The sequence below is a fragment of the Rhinoderma darwinii genome, chromosome 2 (assembly GCF_050947455.1).
Source record: "Rhinoderma darwinii isolate aRhiDar2 chromosome 2, aRhiDar2.hap1, whole genome shotgun sequence".
Lineage (NCBI taxonomy): Eukaryota > Metazoa > Chordata > Amphibia > Anura > Rhinodermatidae > Rhinoderma > Rhinoderma darwinii.
In genome coordinates this window covers 5,652,169-5,665,785 of record NC_134688.1, presented here as the reverse complement: position 1 = coordinate 5,665,785, position 13,617 = coordinate 5,652,169, and the positions used below count along the sequence as shown (strand labels likewise).

Genomic DNA, 13,617 nt, shown 5'->3' with positions numbered 1-13,617 from the left:
GCAGCAAAATCTATAAAATCCACTTTTAAACGGTGCACAATATAGGCTAATTACTCATTAGAGGGTCATGGGTGGGTGCCGTTATCCTGATGAGTCACATAGTCCTTCTTCCAAACCCACCTTTCCATGTTTGATTGACATCCCCTGGCTAATATACATCACTACCAGTCTCCTCCAAGTTTCTCAGATGCGCCATTGCCTTGTACTACTTGGGCACACACCGTGCAGCGAGGTGTACTCTGCCCGGCTTCATCGCTGCCCCATGCATGCCAGGGGAGTACAAGGCAATGGAGCATCAGCAAGAGTTGGAGGATGCTGGTAGTGCTGGAGAACAGCCAGGGGGATGTCACTCAAAATTTGGGGGGCACCATGTAAAATTTTGCCTCAGGCAGCAGAAAAGCTAGAATTGGCCCTGTCCTACATTATACTCTGGAGCTGCACTCACTATTCTGCTCGTGGAGTCACTGTGTACATACATTACATTACTTATCCTGTACTGATCCTGAGTTATATCCTGTATTATACTCCAGAGCTGCACTCACTATTCTGCTGGTGGAGTCACTGTGTACATACATTACATTACTTATCCTGTACTGATCCTGAGTTACATCCTGTATTATACTCCAGAGCTGCACTCACTATTCTGCTGGTGGAGTCACTGTGTACATACATTACATTACTTATCCTGTACTGATTCTGAGTTACATCCTGTATTATACTCCAGAGCTGCACTCACTATTCTGCTGGTGGAGTCACTGTGTACATACATTACATTACTTATCCTGTACTGATCCTGAGTTATATCCTGTATTATACTCCAGAGCTGCATTCGCTATTCTGCTGGTGGAGTCACTGTGTACATACATTACTTATCCTGTACTGATCCTGAGTTACATCCTGTATTATACTCCAGAGCTGCACTCACTATTCTGCTGGTGGAGTCACTGTGTACATACATTACATTACTTATCCTGTACTGATCCTGAGTTATATCCTGTATTATACTCCAGAGCTGCACTCACTATTCTGCTGGTGGAGTCACTGTGTACATACATGACATATTATTTACAAAGTTACACTAATCACACTGACTGATCTATTTATAAAAAATAAAAATAAAAAGCCCTCATTGGTTTATATATCCTTTCATTTGATCATCATATATTGTAAAACAAGGATGCTAGTAAGGAAGAACGTGGGAAACAGAAAAAAAAATTGCAATTGGTTAAGAATTAACCCCTTCCCGCAATTCAGGAGCTGAGCCAGCGACATCACCGCCGGGTGACAGCTGTATGTTACAGCTGGCATCCTGTGGTATCGGCTAGGACCGGAGCTAGCATCCAATCCGACCGATTAACCCCTCACATGCTGTGTTCAATAGAGATCGCAGCATGTGAGGAGTTTATAGCCACCGGCGCCCCAGCAACGTGATCGCTGGGTTGCCGGTGGCTGCAAAGGCGATCGGAGGGGTAATACTTACCTCCCGGTCTGCCAGTAACGGAATCCTCCTATGCCCCGTCGTCGGCGGGGCTCAGGAGGCTTCCTGTACCATCGGCAAGATGGCGCCGGCTCAGAAGCTGAGCCGGCCTCATCAGCAGTGGGTGTTCGCTGTATGTTACAGCGGACACCCCGATCTATCGGCAGGAACCGGAGCTAGCTCCGATTCCTGCCATTAACCCCTTCAATGCAGCGATTCAATGCAATCGCTGCATCAAAGTGGTTTGTATGCATTCGGCAGCCCTGCCATACGATGGCAAGGCTGGCGACTGTTACTATGGCAACAGGATGCCTAACAATGGCTTACTATCTGCCATTACGTTAGCCGATTAGGCCCCGCCCGGAGGCGGAGCCTGATTGGCTTGCTGTCAGTGAACAACTGACAGTTCTAATACATATCACTACATAGGTAGTGCAATGTATTAGAACATCAAACAAACAGTTGGACCTTCAAGTCCCCTAGTGGGACTAAATAAAAGTGTAAAAAAAAAGTGTAAAAAAAGTAAAAATAAAAGTTGTAAAATATACAATAAAAGTTTCAAATAATAACACAAAACACAAATTGCCAATTCATTTATTATTGAAAAAAATAATAAAGCCATACATATTTGGTATCGCTGCGACCGTAACGACCGTAACTATAAAAATATTATGTTATTTATTCCGCACAGTGAACGCCGTAAAAAAAATAACTAAAAAATACTGACATAATTGCTATGTTTTGGTCACTTTGTCTTCCAAAAATTGAAATAAAAAGTGATCAAAAAGTCGCATGTACCTAAAAATGGTGCCTATAAAAACTATAACTCGTCTCGCTAAAAACAAGCCCTCATACAGCTCCGTCGATTAAAAAATTAAAACCGTTATGGCTCTCACAACTTGGCGACAGAAAAAATCCATTCTCTTTACAAAAGTTACTTTATTGTGCAAAAAGTTATAAAATATAAAAAAGTGCTATAAATTGGTATTACCGGAATCGGACTGACCCGCAGAATAAAGGTAACGTGTAATTTATAACACGTGGCGAACGCTGTATAAAAAGAACTAAAAAAATATGCCAGAATTGCTGTTTTTTGGTCACCTTGCCACTCAAAAAAAAAAGGATAACAAGTGATCAAAAAGTTGCATGTACCCCAAAATGTTACCAATAAAAACTACAGCTCGTCCCGCAACAAACCAGCCCTCATACCACTACGTCTATGAAAAAATAAAATTAGTCAAGGCACCAATAAGCCAGGAAATAAAAATATGCAGTTGTGCCGGCCCGAGGGGAACGTTTCTTCTGTTCCAAGTGGTGAATTATCAAGGCCCCTAAAATTAGGGAACCAGGAAGGGGAGGGCCCAAACATATCTGCTGGAAGGGTGCCCGTATTATACCAGGACAACACTTTCCCAGCAAAATTCTTCAAACTGTAAAGATCCCGAGTGTGGACCAAAAAGGGAATAAGTAAGGACCATTTATTAGTCCAACACCGGCCTGTGCAGAAAGGATTGTGTCACAGCGTAACACATCTATGAATTATTTTATTGGGTTTTTTTACCCCACTATACCACCTGACTATGCCCCTTATATACTCCGCCCGCCTTACATGTGCCCCCACATTATAAACGGAAACACCAGTAAGACTCCAAACAAAACTACTACAAGCAAAATCCACACTCCAAAAGCCAAATGGCGCTACCTCCCTTCTGAACCCTACAGTGTGCCCAAACAGCAGTTTACTTCCACATATATGGCATCACCATACCCGGGAGAACCCTTTTAACATTTTTTGGGGTGTGTGTCTCCAGTGGCACAAGCTGGGCGCCACATATTGGCATATCTATTGAAAAACCATTTTCACTCTGCAACATCGAGTGCACACCAATTTCTGCTAATCACCTGTGGGGTTAATATGTTCACTACACCCCTAGGTGAATACCTTGAGGGGTGTTGTTTCCAAAATGGGGTCACTTCTGGGGGGTTTCCACTGTTTTGGTCCCACAGGGACTTTGCAAATGCGACATAGCGACCAGAAACCAATCCAGCAAAATCTGTACTCCAAAAGCCAAATGGCGCTCCTTCCCTTCTGAGCCCTACTCTGTGCCCAAACAGCAGTTTATGACCACATATGTGGTATTGCCGTACACAGGAGAAGTTGCTTTACAAGTGTTGCGGTGCTTTTTTTCATTTATTTGTTGAGAATATGAAACATTTTCAGCTAAAACTATGTCTTATTGGAAAAAAAGGATTTTTTTTTATCTTCACTGCCCAATTCTAATAAAATCTATGAAACCCCTGTGGGTTCAAAATGCTCACTACACCCCTAGATGGATTCTTCAAGGGGTGTAGTTTCCTAAATGGAATCACTTTTTTGGTGTTTTCACTGTTTTGGTCCCTTAGGGGCTTTGCAAATGCAACGTGGTCTCCGCAAACCATTCCTGCTAAATTTGAGCTCCAAAAGCCAAATGGCGCTCTTTCCCATCTAAGCCCTGCCGTGTGTCCAAACAGCCGTTTATGACCACATGTGTGGTATTGTTTTACTCGGGAGAAATTGCTTTACAAAAGTAGTGGTGCATTTTCTCCTTTTAGTCCTTGTGGAAATTAGAAAAAATTAGCTAAACCTACATTTCCTTTGAAAGAATGTAGATTTTCATTTTCACGGCCTACTTCCAATAATTTCTGCAAAAAACCTGCGGGGTCAAAATGCTCACTAGACCCCTAGATAATTTCCTCAAGGTGTATAGTTTCCAAAATGGGGTCACTTTTGGTGGATTTCCACTGTTTTGGTGCCGCAAGAGCCTTTCAGACCCGACATGGAGCCTAAAATATTTTCTAATAAAAAGGAGGCCCCAAAATCCTCAAGGTGCTCCTTTGTTTCTAGGGCCGGTGCTTCAGTCAATAAGTGCACCAGGGCCACATATGGGGTATTTCTAAAAAGTGCAGAATCTGGGCAATAGATATTGAGTTGCGTTTCTCTGGGAAAACTTTCTGTGTTACAAAAAAAAATAGATGAAAAATGAATTTCTAAAAAAAAAAAAAAAAAAATGTGAAAATTTCACATCTACTTTGCCTTAATTCCTGTGAAACATCTAAAGGGTTAAGAAACTTTCTAAATGCTGTTTTGAATACTTTGAGGGGTGAAGTTTTTAAAATGGGGTGAATTATCGAGGGTTTCTAATATATATGGCCCTAAAATCCACTTCACAACTGAACTGGCCCCTGTAAAAATAGCCTTTTGACATATTCTGGAAAATGTGAGAAATTGCTGCTAAAGTTCTAAGCCTTGTGAGGTCCTAGAAAAATAAAAGGATGTTCAAAAAACGATGCCAATCTAAAGTAAACATATGGGGGATGTTAATTAGCAACAATTTTGTGTGGTATTACCATCTGTCTTACAAGCAGATACATATAAATTTAGAAAAATACAAATTTGTGCAATTTTTCGCTAAATTTTGGTGTTTTTCACAATTAAATACTTAATGTATCGAGCAAATTTTGCCAGTAACATAAAGTCCAATATGTCACGAGAAAACAATCTCAGAATCGCTTGGATAGGTAAAACAATTCCGAAGTTATTACCACATAAAGTGAAACATGTCAGATTTGAAAAAATTGGCTGCGTCCTGAAGGCCAAAACAGGCAGTGTCTTGAAGGGGTTAATACGTGTGTTTTTGCCGTTTCGGTGTTAACTACAGGTCGCTGAAGGTATCAATATCAGCAAACACTTGTCTGTCCCGCTGTAGGCGATGGGTGTCAACTTTACCTTATGATGCAAAATGTGAATTTGATCATTGTGCTAAGTACCTTCCCCCTGATCTGCATCTCTACTTTTCTGCTTCTGTGAGTGTCAGTCTTTACTGTAGCCCTGGTATTCTATTCATGAACCATGAAGTTCAGGATGAGCAGAGCTAGAAATGCAGTCCACATAGGTGAGTGTTGCAGTGCATGGAACTAAGGTAGAAAAAAAATGTTTTTTAATGAATTCATGACATAAAATAAACCCGGAACCAGGAACGATGCTGCAGCTGTGATTGGGATCTATGGGGGAGGGTGGATCCTCGGGGAAAGAGGATCTATTGGATCTAAGAAGCATTAATGTTACACTTGTAAATCACAATATGTAAAATGTAACACGTGGTTTTGTCGTTTCAGGTCTTCGTGGTTTGTCATGGGTTCCTGCAGCTCTCTCAGCTCCTCCTGTCCGGCTACCTCAAGAGTTCTATTTCCACCATTGAGAAGCGCTTCGGGTTGTCCAGTCAGACGTCCGGGATTTTGGCTTCCTTCAATGAGGTGACACCCTGCACCCTTCTCCCATAGATACGGATCCGCCTGGTAACATTGAGACAGTTCCCGTTTCTCTCATTATTATTTAATCTTCTTTATAATTACTACGACACATTGTTTCACTAACTCCTTCTCTGAAAGAAGACCCGTCACCTCTCCTGACATGTCTGGTGTAGTAAATAATTATATTCCACATGAAATAACAATTCTGGAACATATTTTCTTAATATTCTGCGTTGATTCATTCCTCTGTTATTCCTCCTAGAAATGTATGAATAAATTGACAACTGGCTGTTCCCATGTTAAAAGGGTGTGTCCTTACACAGTCTAGCTGATTGGACATCATCAGTCTGTGTAAGGACACGCCCCTAACTGGTTACACCCATTTGTCAGTTTATTCATAAATTTCTAGGAGGAATAACAGAGGAACGGCACAGAACAGAATACTAAGAAATGATGTTCTGGAATTGTTATTTCACGTGGAATACAATTATTTACTAAAGCAGACATGTCGGGAGAGATGACCGATCCTTCTAAGCTGCAGATACAGAATAGCCGCTCAGCCGCAAATGTTTTTAACGGGGGAGGGGTACAAGACACTGCCGGGCCCCTCTGGCTGTGTCTTATCTCCTGCGGGAACAAAGGACTGGTCATGTTGAAAGCCAACATGCCCGATCCTTCTTTCAGGACGGGGAACAGGACACCCCTATACATATTAGATAATCAACTGGTCCAGCGGAAATTGGCGGGTTTGCCTGACTCATCAAATCTGCATGGGCACCCTTAGAACCATTGAGGCAGGCAATAAATGCCTTTCCATCCAACATGGGCAGTATATGCTGCAGATGGTTAATAAGGGGTTTACTGGGATAGGTTATTAATGCATGAATAGGGGGGGGTCTAACCAATGATCAGAACAAAGGGGCAGCGGCTCCTCTGTAGTAACTGGCACAGCGACACCCATATGCATGTGGCTATATCTGGTACTGCAGCATGACCCCGGCTCACTTCCCTCGATTGGGCTGAGTTGCGGGCGGCACCAGGTACGGTCAGATTCATATTAGTAGCATTAATCTCGGCAGGTCCCTATGCTTAAATGGGCGCAACATTTGATTGAGGGGCTAATGTTAGTCTACCCCTGGACGACGTCTTATATCACTCAGCCCATAGTGCTGCTCATCTGAGGCTGCAGAGGTTTTGCTGTCCCCAGATCCTCCCTCTGATGTCTCTGCCCCAACATTAGTAGCACTGTCCTGATCACAACAGTACAGACCCCCCCCCCCCATCGTGTTGTCGGTCCTGAGGATGATGTGCACTGCGGTGGAGAGGATAAAGGGGGGTAAGAGGGTGTCATTAACTAAGGAAGAGGGGGTATAAGTTGACATGGGGAACATATGATGGCATTAAGAGATTGGTTACCTACTTATTATCTATCATTGCTTGTATAGCGCCAACATATTCTACAGCGCTGTACAGAGAATGTCCTCCTGCACATCTGCCCCTGTCCTCATTGAGGCTCACAGTCTAGTATGTTCTTAGAGTGTGGGAGGAAAACCACGAGGACACAGAGAGAACATTCAAACTCCATGCAGATGTGTCCAGTGGTCAGATTCAAAGCCAGGACCCCTGTGCTGCAAGGCAACAAAGCCAACCACCGGTCCACCGTGCTGCTAACCACCGGTCCACCGTGCTGCTAACCACCGGTCCACCGTGCTGCTAACCACCGATCCACCGTGCTGCTAACCACCGATCCACCGTGCTGCTAACCACCGATCCACCGTGCTGCTAACCACCGATCCACCGTGCTGCTAACCACCGATCCACCGTGCTGCTAACCACCGATCCACCGTGCTTCTAACCACCGATCCACCGTGCTGCTAACCACTGATCCACCGTGCTGCTAACCACTGATCCACCGTGCTGCTAACCACTGATCCACCGTGCTGCTAACCACTGATCCACCGTGCTGCTAACCACTGATCCACCGTGCTGCTAACCACTGATCCACCGTGCTGCTAACCACTGATCCACCGTGCTGCTAACCACTGATCCACCGTGCTGCTAACCACTGATCCACCACGCTGCTAACCACTGATCCACCGTGCTGCTAACCACTGATCCACCGTGCTGCTCTACCAATGCTCCACCGTGCTGCTCTACCAATGCTCCACCGTGCTGCTCTACCAATGCTCCACCGTGCTGCTCTACCAATGCTCCACCATGCTGCTAACCACTGATCCACCGTGCTGCTAACCACTGATCCACCGTGCTGCTAACCACTGATCCACCGTGGTGCTAACCACTGATCCACCGTGGTGCTAACCACTGATCCATCGTGCTGCTAACCACTGATCCACTGTGCTGCTAACCACTGATCCACCGTGCTGCTAACAAATGCGCCACCGTGCTGCTAACCAATGCTCCACCATGCTGCTAACCACTGATCCACCATCCTGCTAACCACTGATCCACTGTGCTGCTAACTATTGATTAACAATGCTTCTAACCACTGATCCAGTGGCGGATTAAGTAGACCTTAGTTCCTGGGCTGTTCCACAAACTTGGGCCCCCCTTCCCCACCGCCGCTCTGCTGTGTCTATAGTGAACACCACCTTTCTGTGTGAGCATTGACAAATGGGTGTTACGATTCCCCTTGTCAAATGGCTGTGTCCCTACATACTGACAGTTTCCAACCATCGCTGACAGTATAACACTGTGTAGGGACACATCCTCCTGACAATGGGAATGGTAACACACATTTGTCTATTAGTCCTGGGTACACAGAGATATGTAGAATACAAGGATTTCCTACAACAGACATGTCAGGAGAGGTGACAGATTCTCTTTAGATCCAGTGACTCACAAGTGACGTCTTCTCTGATGGGAGTCGTTCTCTTTTCTTCTCCATCTGACACAGACCGTTATCGCGACTTCTACTAATGAGACATCTTTGCTCCTCACTTCTGCAGCCACTTCCAGCCTCTATAGAAACACACAAATTCAAACACCAAGGCCCAGGACCCTACATCAAAGGGGTTGTCCGGGCACAGACCGTTCTTTTATACTGATGACCTATCCATGTGCCCGGGCAACCCCTTTTACTCAGACTAATAAATTCTGACGCCAGACTAGATAATAGAATACTTACAGACCCCAGACCTTCTAAACTATTGCAGTTCCTACACTAGAACCCCCTAAACAAATACAGAGCCCAGTTTAAGCATCCTAAATAAATATCGAACTCGGACCAGACCCCTAAATTCAGATCCCAGACCTGACCCCTACACTAATAATAACCCCAGGCCAAACCCATAAATACAGACTCCCTAAAGTGATACAGACCCCAGACAAGACCCCCTAAACTAATACAGACCCAAGACCAAACCCATAAATACAGACCCCTAAACTAATACACACCCCAGACCAGACCCCCTAAATACAGACCCCAGACTCCTTAAACTAATACAGACCCCAGACCACACACTCTAATTATGCAAACCCCAGACCCCTTAAACAAATACAGATCCCAGATCAGACGCCCTAAATATACAGACCCCAGGCTCCTTAAACAAATGCAGACCCCTAAATACAGACCCCAGACCCCTAAGTATAGACACCAGACCCCCTTAAATACGTACCCCAAACCAGACCCCCTAAATACAGATCCCAGACCAGATCCCTAAATACAGACCCCAGACCAGACCCCTAAATACAGACCTCAGACCAGACCACTAAACTAATATAGACCCCAGACCAGACCCCCTAAATACTGACCCCAAATCAGACCCCCTAAATACAGACACCCAGACCAGACACCTAATATAGAGATCCCAAACCAGAACCCTTAATACAGACCCCTTAAACAAATCCATCCCCTTATACTTACCTAACGTCTCACCTCATAGTCTTCTCTGTGGAGTTTTGCTGCTGTTCTAGGACCTTCAATTATCTGACCTTATATCTTAAGGTCCTTTTGCAGGACATACACAAAGTAGTTGTGTTGTAGTGACAAAACTGCATTGACTGCGCTATTCATTCCATCAAAACGACGGAACCCTTACACAATGGGGACAAACGGAAACCATTTGCACCGGATCCGTCACCATTGAAATAAATGGTGATGCAAACGGAAATCTATGGCTTCCGTTTGTTTTAGTTTGGATTCCGTTCATGGGTTCCCCTGACAGAAAGCTCCGACAGAACCCAAGAACAGAGTCGAGACGCAGATGAGAACGAAGCCTTATTGAGTCCTGACCTTCACTAATCCTTTCAGTCTTATTGGGCTAGATTATATGATCATGATGTTAGAATCCTGGACTTTTTGGTGTCAAATTTTTGGAGACATTAGAATTACAATACAACCGATAATAAAGCGTGACAGTCCATGTAAAGACCATGTAAAGAAGAACCCCAGAAAACATACAAACACATATATACTGGTATCAGAGGCAGGTCTGCAACATTGGGGTCTAAGACATTCCTGCGTCAATTCTTATGACAAAAAAATACCAAAGAAGGGGAGTAGACAAGAAAAAAAGTGAAAATCAGGAGAGAAAGAGGAGAGCGTCCACCTATACACCCTACTCAGCCCCTTCTTCCAGGGTCAGCTCCAGGTATGCATTGGCTTTGCATGAAAGATTTAGAGTCCCATGTCTACCCTACCCTTGGCTTGACAAGCATTCTGCATGTTTACTCAATGAGCCATGTGCCCCTCAAACCCCAGATGCCCATCTACCCACGTGTGCCTTGTTATTACACCAGTCCTACTCTCTTGGTCTTCATTCATCATCTGGGATTGACCCAAGGCTTGGGGTTACCATCGGGGATACCATTGAGGATAATAGTTGACCATGGTCCAGCTTGGATTGAGTGATCAGAAGATGAGTGGGAATCGTAGACTTTTTGTTTGATGTTTTTTGTACCTTTCTAAAATATACCAATTTCCATGTGATGTGTAGAGAATATCAAGTACAAGTATGGGACATACATATTGTCCCTTCTTCTTGGTCGTAATATCCCTGCCACTTTATTAATTAAGGAACAATCGATAAACATCATAAAGTAAGTGAACTATTTTTGGTCACTTCTCCTGTAACTTTTCCTTTAACTTCTGGTTTCAGATTGGGAACACCGTGCTCATTGTCTTCGTCAGCTACTTTGGGAGCAGAGTCCACCGGCCGCGGTTCATTGGCTTTGGAGCCCTGATCGTCTGCGCTGCCGGGTTTATCATGTGTCTCCCTCACTTTATTATGGGGCAATATGAATATGACAAATCTTTTGCCAGTAAGTAAAGGTTCTCTGGGAAAATCTGCCAGAGTTGTTTCCAGAATTTAGATAGCAGGACAGGAATGTAAAGTGTGCACATCTAAGAAGCTTTAAGATTAAAATGGGAGATATGAGGTTAATGGTTGCTTCCATGGGGGTCTAGGTTAGAAGAGGGGTTAATGATTGTTTCCCTGGGCGTCTAGGGTAGTAGAGGGGTTAATGGTTGCTTCCCTGGTGGTCTAGGGCAGTCGAGGGTAAATGTCTGCTTCCCTGGAGGGGTTAATGGCTGCTTCCTTGGTGGTCTAGGGTAGAAGAGGGGTTAATGGCTGCTACCCTGGTGGTTTAGGGCAGTGGAGGGTAAATGCCTGCTTCCCTGGTGGTCTAGGGTAGAAGAGGGGTTAATTGTTGCTTCCCTGGTGGTCTAGGGTAGAAGAGGGTTTAATGGCTGCTTCCCTGGTGGTCTAGGGTAGAAGAGGGGTTAATGTCTGCATCCCTGGTGGTCTAGGGTGATGGGGGGGGGGGTTAATATCTGGTGTCCAGTGGGTTTCTCACCTCCCCAGGCAGAAAAATAAATAACATAAAGATATAAGGGCCTGTTCACATCGGCGTTCCGTTTCCGTTGATGTGTCCTGTCAGACCTTTCCGTCGGAGGAACCCATCAATGGAAACCATAGCTTCCGTTTGCATTACCATTAATTTAGAAGGCAATGCTTCCGCTGCTAACGATTTACGTTTGTCTCCGTTCCATAAGGTTTCCGTTTTATTGGCGGAATCAATAGCGCAGTCGACTCATCAACAGAAACCAAACGCTGATGTGAACATAGCTTCATTATTGTCTATTGATTCAGTAGCACCAAGCAGGTCTCCTCCAGGAGGAAGAAAATCTGTCTCTCTGGTGTCTTCTATAGCTGACTGCCCTGTAAATCAATAGCTGACCCTTTATAGAGCCTTCAAAAAAAAATGATCGGGTTAATAGTCAAACCGAGACTCCCAACTATAGACAGCACTATTTTGGAGTTATTGCTCCTCATCATTACAGGGTAGGATCCTGGTTGACTGAATGAGGTGTCTTTGAAGAAGCTCTTGGAAGGTACTGATTTTCTTTGCAGAGATCCAGCTGGTAGGGAGTCTTAAGGGCAAAGCTTCCTGGGAAAATTTTGCAAAAAGTTCTTCAGAAGGAAGGAAACGTGTCTCAAGTACCTTACTCTGCACTGATGAGGAGCAAGAACTCCGAAACAGTAATGTCTACAGATAAGGTGTCTCTGGTTTGACTATTAACCTGTCATGTTTCAAAGCTCTATAAGGGGTTAGATGACTTACAGGGTAGTCACCTATTGGTGGCACTAGAGAGACAGTTTTCTTCCTTCTGGAGGAGAGCTACTTTGCATACTTTTCCCAGGGAGCATTGCCCTTAACACTGCCTGGATCTCCATAAGGAGAATCAGTACTTTCTAAGAGCTTACCAATCCGGTTGAGACTAAAGTGTTTTTTTTTTTGTGTTTTTTTTTAATCTGTCCATGGTCCATTAAGAATAATGTTGTTGAGTCAGATAATAAAATGTGTATCTATGTATAGAACCACTCATGTATAAAAGGTTTGTCCGTTTTCTCTCTTTTTTTAATTTTATTTATTACCTAAACCAAAGATCCATGTCTAGAAGAAGCTTTCAATATGTCCATTATTTAATCATAGGTGGACTAATTGTACAGTACCATGAACTCCCTGCGGGGGCACTAAAACAATAAGGGGGCAGATTTAGGCTGGGTTCACACAACCTATTTTCAGACGTAAACGAGGCGTATTATGCCTCGTTTTACGTCTGAAAATAGGGCTACAATACGTCGGCAAACATCTGCCCATTCATTTGAATGGGTTTGCCGACGTATTGTGCAGACGACCTGTTATTTACGCGTCGTCGTTTGTCAACTGTCAAACGACGACACGTAAATTGACTGCCTCGGCAAAGAAGTGCAGGGCACTTCTTTGCAACGTAATTTGAGCCGTTCTTCATTGAACTCAATGAAGAGCAGTTCAAGATATACGAGCGTCACAGACGCCTCGTATATTACGAGGAGGAGCATTTACGGCTGAAACGACGCAGCTGTTTTCTTCTGAAAACAGGCTGTCATTTCAGCCGTAAAAGCCAGCTAGCGTGTGAACATACCCTTACTGTTGGTGCTGCACCAATATTCCTTCCCTAAGTTGCACGTTCTTTTGGGCACATATAATTTTAGACAGATTTATCAACGAAGGGCGCCAAAAAGAACTGATCGTCGGACAAGGGGGCGTGGCTTAAGATGTGCCAAACTGCGCAAAAATTGGGTGCAGAAAAGTGGTCTATAGCAAGCCAACCAAGACAAGGTACAAAGACAGACAAAAGTGTCTAAAGGTGCGTCAAATTTGTCATTCTGCATGAGCCACTGTGATCAATTTGGCGTCTTAGTCTAATTCTTAGCTGTCTTAAGACAGTATTAGCAAATCTGCCCCACTGTTTCCCGACATGGGCAAAGTATAGATATAGCAGAGCTGACATTGTCTTTAGTGCCACTAACGTACAAATAATAGAAAGAGATAAATGACAAAATCAG

At 44.2% G+C, this 13,617-nt stretch overlaps 1 protein-coding gene across 5 annotated transcripts in view; it reads left to right on the top strand.

Moving 5' to 3' along the window:
• The window catches only part of SLCO2B1 (solute carrier organic anion transporter family member 2B1), a 117,402-nt gene that overhangs the window by 37,306 nt on the left and 66,479 nt on the right, over positions 1-13,617 (top strand). For all 5 annotated transcript variants that reach the window (XM_075851299.1, XM_075851303.1, XM_075851300.1 and 2 more), the window contains exons 4-5: positions 5,633-5,770; positions 10,885-11,047. In XM_075851299.1, the coding sequence (XP_075707414.1) occupies positions 5,633-5,770; positions 10,885-11,047 (301 nt within the window). The remainder of the gene's footprint in view (positions 1-5,632; positions 5,771-10,884; positions 11,048-13,617) is intronic.